The sequence below is a fragment of the Paramormyrops kingsleyae genome, chromosome 8, assembly GCF_048594095.1.
Source record: "Paramormyrops kingsleyae isolate MSU_618 chromosome 8, PKINGS_0.4, whole genome shotgun sequence".
NCBI classification, from domain to species: Eukaryota; Metazoa; Chordata; class Actinopteri; order Osteoglossiformes; family Mormyridae; genus Paramormyrops; species Paramormyrops kingsleyae.
In genome coordinates this window covers 20,323,156-20,338,513 of record NC_132804.1, presented here as the reverse complement: position 1 = coordinate 20,338,513, position 15,358 = coordinate 20,323,156, and the positions used below count along the sequence as shown (strand labels likewise).

Here is a 15,358-nt window from a genome sequence, read left to right as displayed (position 1 = left end):
GTTCATGTTCATTTGGTGCCGTAGTGACCCAAATTACTTCCATAAAAAAAAAAAAGGTACACTAAATCGGGAAAAGCTATTCAACGCCTTGGGTTTCAAACCAGCAGCTAAATAAAGAGATAAAGTGTTTGCTCTGTGGGATTATTTTATTTCTCTGTGCGTCTGTAACTTTCAAACAGTGTTAACATTAACTGCACAGAAGCCAATGCCAGCAAACCAAAACAAAAAAAACCAGCTGACAGAATCAAACATTTAAACGATTACAAAATAAGACAAAGCGCTCTCCCAAGCTCTCGTTCCACCTGCTACCTTAGTTGGGAGGAAAATCCCATTTTAAGCTTGATGCATTAGTGCCAGCTTGGCCAGAGGTGATGCACGCCAGGCCCCGCCCACGACCCCCTGGCCAGACAGGAGCACCTCAGGGAGAGCTCCTACTTACCGATGACACAGAAGGGCTTGCGGGCAAACTTGAGCCGCCCCCTCCATCCTCGGTAACGACAGCAGCACCCCGCTGCCCAGATCCTTACAATGTACTCCACTCCGAACACCACAATGGTCACGATTTCCTGCACATACACAGAAAGGGCACTTTCGCTCAGTGTAAACCCAAGGAAGGACTCTGTGCTTCTGCCTATATAATAAAGCTGTTGTGTGCTATAAATATATCTATCCATCATCTGGCCACTTATCTGGGCTAGGCTGACGCTGGGGGAGGGGGACTGGAGCCTATGCCAGGCAGCATAGGGCACATGGCAGGGGTACATCCTACTCAGGATGCCAGTCCATCACGGGGCACATACACACAGAAACGGGCTATTTAGAGACACCAATGAGCTTAACTGCATGTCTTTGGGCTGGAGAGTACCCAGAGGAAACTGCTGTGACATAATGATGCTTTATTTGCCATCCGTAGAAGTACATTAGAATGCTTCTTTTCACGTATCCCATCATGCTCTCTGATACACACACACACACACACACATCTATATATATACATAAACACAGTTGAGAGCAAAGCCTGAGGTCTGAGGACAGGGTCAGCCATTTATCTGGCCCCCTGGAGCCTTTCAGGGGGGGTAAGGGCCACACTCAAGGGCCCATAGGACGTGTGACTATTCCGCTGAGGACGGGACTCAAACCGGGGACCTTACAATCACAGGCACAGAGCCACGCCACCCCCAACAGGGAGCACATGCGAATCCCACACACGCAGAGCACAGCAGAGATTCAAATCCCCCATCCTGGAGGTACAGTCCACTAGGCCACGACTGTAGATATTTTTTACAGTAAGCACAGCACATACATGAATAAAACATAAAGCCATTATGTCCTCTTGAAGGTGGAGTCATTGTTTAAATTTCAGGCCAGAGAGAAAATTACACCAAAACATTATTACAGAATGCCGACATACATACATTACGCTGCCTCTTACGCAAGAGCTGATACAGTATTTGCTTGCATTAGATTGTGCATCTACAGGAAAGACAACAGCAATATTTCAACAGGGTCACCTCTGTCAGGTTGCACTGGGGAATACATACCAGGATATATAGAGCATCTTCAGAGCTTTTTTCGTACTCCTTGATTGTTGAGAAGACGGAGAGGACGAGACAGGAAAAGACCAAGAGGAAGCTGTGGAGGAACAGAAGGGTTGTAAGAATCAGCTCACTGAAATGAAAAGAACACCAAAAATAACTTTCAAACTTTTTTCCAGAAAAAAAATCTGCTTACACATCTTCTGGCATCATCCTCAGTTATTTCATGCTCAGCCTGCTTTTGTAGTTAGAATTAATTAATAATAAAAAGAAGCACAAAAACTGCACCAGTCCTTAAGTGCTTAGCCAACATAGGGCTGCAGTGAGCCAATCCCTAGAAAGACAGGGCAGGTTCCGAATGGGATGCCAGTTCATCACAGGACACAGGTTCACACATTACAGAAACCCACATGTTCGTGAGAACACGCAAACACCAAGTATGGACACCCTGGGGCAGCAAACTGACCCCGAGAATGCCAGGTGACAGTGATACCCAGAGAGGTGCCATGCAACAGGTGACGGAAAGATGTGAAATAAGGTTCAGTGCTTTGGTTTCTGTCACGCGGCGTGGGACCCCACATGACACAGCGCCACAGAATTGTTGTGCAAATTGAGAGACACTTTCAGTGAATGCTGAACGTGCCCGCAGAAGGAGGATTTTGTGCTTGCGTGTGCCTACTCCGGACTTTTCATGTTACGCTGCATTGCTTCTTGCAATAAAATCAATGCTTCGTCAACGGCATGTTTAGGGTTGAGCAAAACGGCAATTCACCCGAATAATATTTCCAAAAATGAAAAAAAAGAAACAACTGTTTTTCCTGGGACTCCTTAAAGTACACTTTCCATAGCAGCAAAAGGTAAACTTTGGGGGGAAAAAAACACATTTTGACAAACATAAGAACATAAGCAATTTACAAACGAGAGGAGGCCATTTGGCCCATCAAACTCATTTGGGGAGAACTTAACTAATAGCTCAGAGTTGTTAAAATCTTATCTAGCTCTAGGAACCCAGGGTTTTAGCTTCCGCTACACTAGCAGGAAGACTATTCCATACTCTAACTACACGCTGTGTGAAGAAGTGCTTCCTCAAATTCTCCCACTAATTTCCACTTATGGCCACGAGTTCTAGTATTTAAACTAATATTGAAATAGCCATTTGGCTGAACAGCATCCAGACCCGTTAGAATCTTATATACCTGGATCATGTCCTTAGTCTCCTTTGCTCAAGGCTAAACAGATTCAGCTCAGCTAACCTCTCCTCATAAGACATTCCTCTAAGACCAGGAATCATTCTTGTAGCCCTCCATTGCACCCTTTCCTGTGATATTACCATTTAGTCTTGCCATTTTATCCATGAATGTTTATATTTATGAAGGTAAAACGTTGAGAACCATACTGCCAAGGTCCCCCATGCATTTTGCAACATAATGTACTTTCCGTGTCAATATTATTCAAAGTTAAAAGGGTAGGATGGTTATTAGTTAAGAAAGGCTAAAACCATAGACAGCATATTGTGTGACGGATCTAGGTGTCCAACTATAGCTCATTGATTTGAAATGCAAGACATGGTTCAATATGTCACACTGAGGACAGTGTTTACTGCCAAGTAATGTCACTTTCTAGGTGACTTAAAGTTTTAGGTGTGGAAACTTGCATGGACTCAGGCAATTTGGGTAAATTTGCATGAGGTAAATTTGAAAGAACATTTAATATTTATCATTTAATTACTGTTAATAGGGTTTTGCATAAATTTTGTAGATGGTTCATTAAGAGAGTAACATTCTCTCCCAGTGCATGAGGTAAAATGGCGGGTAGCCAAATTCATTAAAAGGCTGCAGACTGCCTCCATCACTCGTCAGATTGCACCAAATCTGGCTGAGATGGGGTTAGGGTTACAGGGTCCACCAGGTTACAAAACGCAGAGGTGGCGGGTCATGACCAAGGCTGCCCACCCATAGGGCTGCAAGCCTCGTCACGCACCAAGGAGAAGCGGCAGAGCTCTGTAAGTGATCCTCTAGGATAGCCGGTTAAATGTGAAACCTCTGTCAAACACAATCTCCACAAAGTTCACTTAGTGTCTCCTCATCTGCAGAGCCCATTCGGGATAATTCAACAAATATGAATGGACACAACATATTTCTCAAGAGATTACCAGTGGAGGGATACTATTATAAATCACAAGTTCTTTTAACTGTATCCTTAGTACAGTAGATTTTCTAACTATATATTACTTAGTTAATGCCATAGCTTAAGATACAAATCTGGGTTCAGAGAGTCTAAAGGACTACACAATGCAAGAACACATTAAAGGCAAATGATCTAGGTTGCTGTCTAAGATATCTATGTACCCTTTTACAAAAATACCCATTTCATCCATCACATATATTATTGAAATTATTATTGTTATTGTTGTTGATTTGTAGGCACACTCAAAAAATCATTGTGTGGATTTACTGGATTGGAGAATTTTACAAGGGTAAGTAATATCTTCATATGTGAGCACTCTCTGGAACAAAAGCCAAGGTTCTGTCCCAGAATTTTAAAAATATTCTTCTCTGTATCCAAAAGCAGTCTTGTACAGTATGAAAATTACTATGTGAAAGCGCTGCCCTAGTTACCACTGTGGTTTTGTTTATTTTTTATTTAAACTGCAAAGCTGAAAAAACCAAACGCCTGGCCTGGAGCTCCAGGGGAATGAGGTAAGACACGGCTACTGAAGCAAATCCAGAGGAAGGAGGAAAGACAAGGCTACTGAAGCAAATCCAGAGGAAGGAGGAAAGACACGGCTACTGAAGCAAATCCAGAGGAAGGAGGAAAGACAAGGCTACTGAAGCAAATCCGGGGGAAGAAGGAAAGACAAGGCTACTGAAGCAAATCCAGAGGAATGAGGAAAGACAAGGCTACTGAAGCAAATCCAGAGGAAGGAGGAAAGACACGGCTACTGAAGCAAATCCAGAGGAAGGAGGAAAGACAAGGCTACTGAAGCAAATCCGGGGGAAGAAGGAAAGACAAGGCTACTGAAGCAAATCCAGAGGAATGAGGAAAGACAAGGCTACTGAAGCAAATCCAGGGGAAGAAGGAAAGACAAGGCTACTGAAGCAAATCCAGAGGAATGAGGAAAGACACGGCTACTGAAGCAAATCCAGAGGAAGGAGGAAAGACAAGGCTAATGAAGCAAATCCAGAGGAAGGAGGAAAGACACGGCTACTGAAGCAAATCCAGAGGAAGGAGGAAAGACACGGCTACTGAAGCAAATCCAGAGGAATGAGGAAAGACACGGCTACTGAAGCAAATCCAGAGGAAGGAGGAAAGACACGGCTACTGAAGCAAATCCAGAGGAATGAGGAAAGACACGGCTACTGAAGCAAATCCAGAGGAAGGAGGAAAGACAAGGCTAATGAAGCAAATCCAGAGGAAGGAGGAAAGACACGGCTACTGAAGCAAATCCAGAGGAAGGAGGAAAGACACGGCTACTGAAGCAAATACAGGGGAAGGAGGAAAGACACGGCTACTGAAGCAAATCCAGAGGAAGGAGGAAAGACACGGCTACTGAAGCAAATCCAGGGGAAGGAGGAAAGACACGGCTACTGAAGCAAATCCAGAGGAAGGAGGAAAGACACGGCTACTGAAGCAAATACAGGGGAAGGAGGAAAGACACGGCTACTGAAGCAAATCCAGAGGAATGAGGAAAGACACGGCTACTGAAGCAAATCCAGAGGAAGGAGGAAAGACAAGGCTAATGAAGCAAATCCAGAGGAAGGAGGAAAGACACGGCTACTGAAGCAAATCCAGAGGAAGGAGGAAAGACACGGCTACTGAAGCAAATCCAGAGGAATGAGGAAAGACACGGCTACTGAAGCAAATCCAGAGGAAGGAGGAAAGACACGGCTACTGAAGCAAATCCAGAGGAATGAGGAAAGACACGGCTACTGAAGCAAATCCAGAGGAAGGAGGAAAGACAAGGCTAATGAAGCAAATCCAGAGGAAGGAGGAAAGACACGGCTACTGAAGCAAATACAGGGGAAGGAGGAAAGACACGGCTACTGAAGCAAATCCAGAGGAAGGAGGAAAGACACGGCTACTGAAGCAAATCCAGAGGAAGGAGGAAAGACACGGCTACTGAAGCAAATCCAGAGGAAGGAGGAAAGACACGGCTACTGAAGCAAATACAGGGGAATGAGGGAAGCAGGCCCAATGCTCAGGAACAGCTTCACTTTTAATTACCGCTTCTACCCATGCTCAGAAATCTGTCTTAATAATAATGTTTTTAATGTTACATATTCATTATATTTATGAGATTTTCTTTTTTTTCGATAGTTTAAATCCTTAAACTAGGTGATGCATTGTATGAGATGGGTCTACTACTGTCAAGAAGGATGTGGACTCAATCCAATGCACCGAATGAGTGTTGCGCTTTGAGCTAATGTGCTAAAAAAAAAGGAGCTTTGACTACCCAAAAAAGAAAAAGACGACAGTCTGGGAACAATGTGTATCCACTCATCCTGGACTGGGAACATTTCAGGTCAAGATGTACAGGAAGAAATTCCTGAGAGTGGGTAGTGAGTTTTGTATGGTAAAAATATATGTCTATCAGGCCTGTTCTAACTTGAAAATAATCCTCTGTAAGAATAAGAGATCTCCTAAAATGAAAAGCAACAACGTTTAAGCAATGTTTTTATCAACATCCATGTATACTCTATGGCAGGGGGGGGCAATCTTATCCGCAAAGGGCCGGTGTGAATGCAGGTTTTTGCTGCAACTCTCTAATTAGGTCACTAATTAGAGGACTGAGTGGCTGAAGAGTCCTCACACCTGTGTTTGAACAGCTGACCTAAAGGTTATCACAAAAACCTGCATACACACCGGCCCATTGCGGATGAGACTGCCCACCCCTGCTCTATGGCCAGTCAGGTAGGCCACGGACAGCCTGCTCCTACAAACAGCAAATATAGTGACTGCAACTGAATATATACAGCATGCAGGAATCACCATTAAAAGACAAGTGATCTATAAACCATTTTGAATATGGCGTGATTGTTGGAGAAAGACGTTTCATTTCCAGAATCTCAGAAAGAGCCGTCCTCCTGGGACAGACCGCATGTCGAGTTTACAGCGAATGGTGTGATGAACAAAAAAACATCCAGTCAGGAACAGATCTGTGGCCAGAAACACCTTGTTAATGAGAGAGGTCAGAGGAGAATGGCCAGATTTGTTTACGCTAACAGGAAAGGCCACGAGTGCAAAAATAACAGCTCGGTACAATTGTGGTGTGAGGAAAGGATTCTTTGAATGCACAACTCATCTACCGCTGAAGCGGTTCAGGAGGCGAAAGTGGGTCCTACTCAGTATTAGCTAGATGTACATAATGAAAAGAATATTGTTGGTTCCATGTAAAAATCAGTGTCATAAAAGGGGACGTACTAAAGCAATACAATAAGAGAGATCTGGATGAAAAAAACAAGAAATAAAAGATTATTGTGATAAGTTAAAAATTTATAGTGCATTCCAATCTTGTCACCTAACTCCCTTCAAGCAGACAGACTTTTCACCACAGAAAGCATACATTCCACTACACGTGATTCTGCTCAGCAGCTCTTCATACCACTGTACAGTACGTCCGCAATGATTGGCTGATGTGAAGATCTTGCTGGACTGCAAAATGACCAAAATCAGCAATCAGTGGGAAATCCAGCATGAAGGATAAAACTACAGCCAGAGCCCTAATCCGGGGCTCCCCAAAAACGCAAAGTGACGCAATCCTGCATTTTTCTAATCCCCCTAACATCCCAGTATTTTACATGACATTTTCTAGAGGTCAATTTACAGTTACAATGTCTACGAAATGAAACTGCTTGCATGAATAATTGGACAGTTTTAAAGTTTCCCCGGCCTCCCCATTCTGCCATGGCACTTCACTGTTACACGGCAGATTTAATGGAGCACTGCATGAGATCGACACCCAGTTATGCAGCATTTCTGCACTAAGTCTGTCATTCATATTCATAATATGGCAAATCCCCAAGCACAGGCAGCTAATGGATGAAAGTAACATATTCAATAGATATAAACATAACCATAATCCTGAGGCCAGTCATAACTTCCAAAAGGTAAGATTAATAGTATGCCATAAACCGAACCTGTACAGATTTATCTTATTAAGTCTTATAGATTTCAAATCTAAGTAACTTAGATGCAAAGTAACATTTAAATGTGTTCACCTGACTGCTGAGAACATTTTACTGAGTAAAAAATGAACTATTTAATTGTGTAAAATGAAAATTTTATCTTAACCTAAATATGGAGCTTTAGGGGTTAAGGACAACATTTAAAACCAAAAAAAGCCATAGAAAAATACACAGATACCACTTCCCAATACTGGGCTATTCTTCTGGGGTCCATTTTGAGGTTTATTTGTAAAATCATTTCCATTAGCTGCGTATATACAGCCTGTGTGACGTTCATCATACCAGATACGCATATCATTTGAATCATTTTACATACCTTTGCTTAGAGTTATTGGAGATATTCAGGTAACTTTGGTGTTGAAATGTATTTATTTCTACAGCGTTACTGGCAGTGCCCTAAACAAGGACTTCTGTCATTTTCTGTGTCCTTCCAAGTCACTGGGCATTACTTTCATAGAGCATTTGTGGGACCGTCTACAGAAGTGCCAGCTACAGCAAATTTTACAGAGTTGGAGGAATTCCTCGTGGAAGCACAGTGCCAGATTCCTTCAAAACCGTCCTAAATCTCTGCGGAGAGCATGCCAAACATGTCTGTGGCATCCTAGCGGGACACAGCAGCCCCACAGCTCTCTGAGTGGCATTTTCACGCCACCATCTGTCATGTTTTTATATTTTTCTGTCAGCAGAAGCTGGATATCTCTCACAAAAAAAGAGAAAAGAAAAGAACATGACATTGGTTTTCAAAAAATATCACCAGATACCTTCAGCCCCAGAATTTTAGCTGGGCTAGATCAGCTCGGACACACCACTGCTAACCGTCATGCTTCACACAAAATTTGCGAAATTCTTCAGCAATGTGAACAAAGTCACCGAATACGAACACGACCGGTTGGTTCTCAAGGTCCTCAGCTGAGGTCTTCAGACAATAAAAGCAGATTAAGCCTGAACGTGTCGCTGTGAGAATCTTCAAGAACGATATCAATGAAGATAAAGTGATCCAACCATGTACCACGATCTGATCCATTACTGCTCAAATTGAGTGGGACTCGCCAACAGTATCAGCCAGCAATGCTAATGATTCTGAACACAAGCATCACACTGATGATATCAAGCCTGCAGCAGATTATTCCTTCCCCACTGGGCTGTGAAGAGCTCAATGAGGAATCATGACTTCTGGTGTTTCTGTTTTTTATTCAGCAGATCATACATAGAGGCTCCACAATGACTACTGAACCTTGCTTGTCCAGTTCTTCTCACAAGACCCATACCTATACATATTTGGAGAAGCAATATATTTGGAGTAACAATGAAGTAATAGTAACTGAAATACCAAAACATATTATTTATTTATGGAATAAGTAGGTGTAAAAACATCATATGAATCCCTGAAAGTTAGTAAATAGTGATTAACAGTAAGGGGTGGCAGAGTAGTGCAGTGCTGAGGCAGTGCTGAGCACTGCTGACTCACACTTCAGGGTTTGCGCCCCTTGTCGTGGTTCCCTGTGTGCAGAGTCTGCATGTTCTTTCTGTGTCATCATAGGGTTTTCTGCAGTTACTCCCCATGATCCAAAACATGCTAAGGTTAACTGGAGCTGCCAAATTACTCACAGGTGTGCATGTGTTAATGCAATGGTGTGTATGAGCGTGCCCTGTGATGGGTTGGTGCCCTGTGATGGGTTGGTGCTCTGTGATGGGTTGGTGCCCTGTGATGGGTTGGTGCCCTGTGATGGGTTAGTGCCCTGTGATGGGTTGGTGCTCCATCCTGGGTTGTTCCCTGCCTTGTGGCTGTAGACTCCACCCCCCCCCCACCCCCACCCCCATGATCCTGAATAGGACAAACAGTTACCGAAGACAGATGATAATAACAAATAATTTTCCAAAACTTAATGGCCGATGTTTTTAAGGACATAAGAACACAAACATAAGGCTCCCATATTTATCTGCTTAGCTTATGCATTTACTCAAAATCTTCCATCGCCGAATTTTTTCACTGGACGAATTCAGGCTAAATACCTTGGCTCAAGGGTACAACAGCAGGGCCCCTGCCAAGACTTGGGATGAGCAAAGCTCCTGCTGTTGTACTCTTGCGTAAGGTGCTTAACCTTAATTTCATTTAGGTATGATGAAAAATCACACAATTTCCAGAAACCATATAATCTAGTCTGTGATCTTGCATATTGGAAAATTAGACTATGCAATGAACAGACCTTCTATTAGGTTATCCTATGCTGCTGGGAATCGACACAACATTCATGTTAGTGAGTTGTGAATTGGCCATTCATGTTGATAAAGATGGAAGGATAATATTTCAACGTGTCAATATATAACTCATGAATCATGATATACAGATCATCAATTGAATTTTGCGTTTTTCTTTAATTGGAAATTCAGCTTTTTCTGTGACTGCAAAACCCCCCCAGGACCATAACAATTATCCTTAGGGACAGTAGCTCGTATCCCGGAGGTTGCTAGGCACAGTCACAATGCAGCATCTTTCAACACAGTGTCTGAGGTGACTGAATCCCTCTTCCTGAATATCCAGGTGTATAAACTGGAAAAAACCAGCACTGTGGCAGAACACATCAGTCAAGGAGCGGAGCAAAAATACTATGTAATAATATGAGTAATAATAATAATATTCTGGGGCAATATTACATATCCGTCCATAAAAGATCATGCCAGACGCTAAGTTGGCAAGCTTAATGGTCCATCTGCCATCACCTCCCTTGTACTGGTGTTCACTGCGTTTTCCCCACTGCATTCATGCCGTGAATCATGGGCCAGTTAAAACCTGACATGCCCTTGTTTGTTAAAGGAGGTAAATGTGTTACTGTGGTTTCCACTCCGTTGTTTCACTGCATTCTTCGTTGTGTGTTTCTAGCTGGCCGTTTCATAGTGAATCCAACAGCAGACAGAAGGGCGCCCCCCCCCCCCCCCCCCCCCGCTCCTCTAAGCGAACTTAAATGTCATTCTTGTAGCCCTTGTTTCTGATAACATTCCTTTTGTCAGCCTGTCAGCAGAATGCTGTCACCAGTGCGCACATCTCCCAAAGAAGGGTGTATGTATGCCCAGATCCGTGCCTCTGCGGTTCCCAGGTGATCACACTATCTTCCTGCCGGTTTATTCAAGTCCTCTGATTTCCATCCCGTTATTAAAAGATATGAACTGGTGAGTCTAAGACACCTTAGTCTAATCAAGCATATTGTGCACTTTGATATGAAGACTATAAGTCCACAAACTTTGCAGATAAGATCATCTTGATATTTCAATCCCTTTGGACACAAAACCCAAATGAAGAAAATCCAGCTGCTAAATACACACACACACACACACCTATATATATTGTGTATATAAAACGTTTGATTATGTGCCCTAAATTGTCCTAAGTAATAGTGATATATTATTATATAACATTACAAAATTTGACAAACAAGTGTGTATTGGTGTGTGTTTATCTTTCTTTTTCAAATTGTTCCCATTGATTGTGCACATATATTATAATGAGGGAAAATCTATCTCTCAGACACGTTGCTGTACATTATTACACCTCGACACAAGACGCGTTGTTACGCATGCAACTATCTATCTGCCTATTTATCCATCTCTCGGTCTGTCTATCGAGTTTTCCATCTATCCGTCTATTTTTGCTGCAGTAAACCTTGTGCCTCTCCAGTCCATACAGCGATCCCGGAGGAGCTGTCCAGTCGCCGTACGTGCTGAAAGAGACGGGAGCCCGAACAGCCGCGGCTCTCCAGATAGCCCGCATCCCCCCAAAAGATGTGGACGCACAGTCAGATCCCGCACTTTCCGAGGTAAATGCGCTTGCGGGTAGATTATCACGCACCGACATCGCTTCAAACAAAACGCTGGATTTTACGTACGAGGCATGGCTTATCCAGTCGTGTCTGTTTTGTTCTTCCCCAGCTTGAAACTGTGTTATAAGGCTAGCAATATGCCAGGACAACAGTTCTATTAATAGGCGTCAATTAAAAACTAATACTGACAGAAAATTACACATCAGCTATTAAGAATTTGCAAATTAACAAATGCATTACAAGCCCCAAGCGGTAATGTCTCTGGACACTGAATGAACTGAAGAAAACATCCAGTGTTCAACTAATCTGGTGGCTCAAAAAACAACCACTATACACGTTATAAATTAATGTCAAGAAAAATAGATAGTGCTTTGCCGCAGCGGCTTATTTGCAAAACGCGTATCAAACAACAGGTTTGTTCAGCTGACACAAAGCAACCATATTAGTTATTATGGACTTACATTACATCTTAAAAAAACCTACCCATTAGAAAGATAAATTGCGATGGGGGGGGGGGTGATTTCCAATCCGCATTAAAGCCAATTAATATATTCAGCTGGTTGAAAATGGTTGCAAGTCTAACAAAAAGCGGGTATATGCTTTACACACACGCACGCAGGCATTGTGCCGCAAGCCTTTGATGACTATAAACCGCAAGCGATCGCGGCGGCCAATGTGCAATTCTTCGCGTTTTCAGCGGCTATATACTGTACTCACACGTAAGCGTGGTATATGAACGCCCATCCTCTCGGTCTTTCCAGCACGTTGTAGAGGAAATTCTGCAGTCTTCGGTAGAAGGCATTTCTCTTCGGGGGCTTCCCTTTGCCCGAGATGCTGGTCCTCTGCTTGCTTAAGATGCTTCCTCGCTTCGTGGCGTCGGTGGCTGCGATGAGTAGCGCCCCATCCCTGCTTGTGTCGGTGGCTCCGGCTTCTAGCCCGACGAAGCCCACTTTGAGCTTCTTCTCCGCCGCCGGACCAGGGTAGACACCGCCGTTGCGGGATTTCTGTACCATTCTTAAAGTGTACGGTCATGGGTGGCTGGTGAGCAATGATCTCGATCCATCATCACCAGGTAGCACCATCGCATAACGGGGCGCGGAGCGTTTGCCGAAGACCAAGTCAAACGTGCGCGCGGCGCTCCCTCGCCTGCTGTTTCTGGAGAGCCAGGTTGCAATGGATACAGGAGATCTGCAGATCTTGTCTCCAATCTCGGCTGCTTCCGGCCACCTGACGGCTGAAAAAAACCAATGTATGGGAGAAATGCAACTTAAGTTATTCAGAAAGAATGTAATCCGCGAGAAAAAAATCAATAGCTCCCCCATCAAGACTGTACATCCTCCAAATGAAAACAAATCGCGACAGATACGCGGTTACACTGAAAGGAGGGTTCATTTATTTTAATTTTGAGTTTACTGTACAGACTATGTCAGATTTTTCTGGAAATTTACAATTTACAATTCAATATCTTAGGAACCATTAGAAGTATATCATTTGAGTGGTATTCGTATGTAATGTTAAAAGGAAAATTAACTATTCATAAAATATAAGTAAGGCCCTTTCTAGTAGTGTAAATTTAAAAAGGGGGGATTATTTCCTTTGAAAGAGTCTTTATTTTACCTCATTAGACCCGTACATATCATCTTGAATGTCAACTATTTATAAATGCTGCTAATTGTTCAGTTTCTACTCTAAAGGATGATCAAAATTTGAACAAGTCTGAAATAAGGTTTATTTTGCATTTGTTGGTACAATCAGGGGCGCCGTAAGGGGGAGGACAGCTAGGACGATTCCAAGGGCCCCTGAGCGACAGGGGCCCTAAAAAATTAGGAAAATAACTGGATTGGTTTGGACTGGGGGGCCTAATATGATATGCTTTCATGGGGCCCAAAATCTCTAGCAACGCCCCTGGGTACAATAAATAAATATTTTTTTTACTTGATGCCATTATATATGTGCTACAATCTATTATTTTTTCTTCTATAAAACTATCATTCTGATGAGATCTTTCACTGGAAATAAGCTTGTTTTTTAACAGTGCTTTATTAGTAGTTTTGAAAAGCTTCTGCATCTCCCAGCTGTTTATCCAGGTCAGAGTCTCCTATCCCAGAGGCAACACAGGTCAAAAGGTTGGGGTACACCCTAGATGGGATGCCAGTTCATGGCAGGGGTCATGCACACACTTAGAGATGTCATCACTGAAAATATTTTGGTAAACTCATCATTGTATGTGATGCAGCTTCCACCACCCGTGTGAGACCCTGCCCAGGGTTATGATCCATGAAGACCCAGCCAGACCTGACACTCATTATTCCAGCTGGGTTCAAGTTTTTAAGCGTAAACACAGAATGAGGTTATAAATAGCATGGTAATTATGAATAAATCATTTCATTGACGATATATATACAATGGTCAATGAACCACACTAGGACTGCAGTATCATAAAAGATACTGGAAATTAACCAGTGGATCAAAATGAATAGAAATTAAAATTCATATAGCTTTTCTATGACTAGTGGAATTTTAGTCATAGTTAGTCTTTAGGCAGTAATAATACATTTTTTGTGACTTATTATGTATCAAAGCATAGAAAATATAAGCATGAGTATGCTACCACAAGATAACTTTTTTACATCACACGAGGATGCAAGAAGGAAATGAAAGCAGAGACGCTCTGCAGCGAGCAAGCACTGAAGATGATTTCAGTAAAGCCTGTGAGAGCATCACTTGAGAAGATATTGAGCATCTGGCAATGTCTATGGATCGCAGACTTCAAGCCATCATTGACTGCAAAGGGTCTGCAACAAAATATTAAAAATGATGATCTTGTTTCATTTCATGTTAATCTATCCAGTTACTTTTGGTCTTTTTAATTTGGGGCACTGTATGTAAATGTGGTTACAGTTCCTGGACAGATCTGTCAATATTGACCTAAACACATTCAAATGAAAGCTATCACTTGGCTGTCTTTTATGGGACTGCCACAAAAGGTGGTATTAGACCCAGGAACACAGCAAAGAAACATGCATTTCTCTATTTTGCAATAATGTATTATGAGACATTTGTTAAACCTTTAATAATATTCCACTACTACTAATAATAATATAATAAACCTTAAAATACATTTAAAAGAAATTAACAATCATGTAGAACTATAACCTGAATACAAAAGATTAATTACAGAGATCAAAGATGTCATTAATTTGCAATAATACTGCAAATAATTATTTTGCATGGCAGATTGGAAAATAATTGAAATTTCATATTAATTAAATGCAAATCGATGATGTAATAATGAATACACTAGATATTTTTCAATGCACCCAATTCACATTTGTGATGGTCCAGAAGGAATGACCCAAGAATTTTTTTTTTTTTTAAATGTTTAACTTGACCTCTCCTGGAGCCGACACCTTATCGTGGGGGAGGGGTTTGCGTGTTCCAGTGATCCCAGGAGCTAAGTTGCCTGGGGCTTTATGCCCCTGGTAGGGTCACCCAAGGCAAACAGGTCCTGGGTGAGGAACCAGACAAAGTGTGGCTCACAAGACCCTTAATGATGAACAAAATATTGGATCCATGATTTCCCTTGCCCGGGCGCGGCCAGACCTGCACACATGGGGCCTGGTTGGGCACAGCCCAAACAAGGCATGTGGGTCCCCCTTCCACCTGTAGGAGGGGCCATAGGGGTTGGGTACAGTGTGAGTTGGGCAGTGGCCGAAGGCGGGGACCTTGACGGTCCGATCCTCGGCTGCAGAAACTAGCTCTAGAGACATGGAATGTCACCTCTCTGGTGGGGAATGAGCCTGAGCTGGTGCGCGAGGCTGTG

General features: G+C 42.7%; 1 protein-coding gene across 5 annotated transcripts in view; it reads right to left on the bottom strand.

The window, feature by feature from the left end:
• The window catches only part of kcnq2b (potassium voltage-gated channel, KQT-like subfamily, member 2b), a 37,163-nt gene extending 24,294 nt beyond the window's left edge, over positions 1 to 12,869 (bottom strand). For all 5 annotated transcript variants that reach the window (XM_023795486.2, XM_023795483.2, XM_023795487.2 and 2 more), the window contains exons 1-3: positions 12,253 to 12,869; positions 1,542 to 1,632; positions 440 to 566 (exon numbers count right to left, since the gene is read on the bottom strand). In XM_023795486.2, the coding sequence (XP_023651254.1) occupies positions 440 to 566; positions 1,542 to 1,632; positions 12,253 to 12,548 (514 nt within the window). In that variant the 5' untranslated portion in view covers positions 12,549 to 12,869. The remainder of the gene's footprint in view (positions 1 to 439; positions 567 to 1,541; positions 1,633 to 12,252) is intronic.
• Positions 12,870 to 15,358: the final 2,489 nt, after the last annotated feature.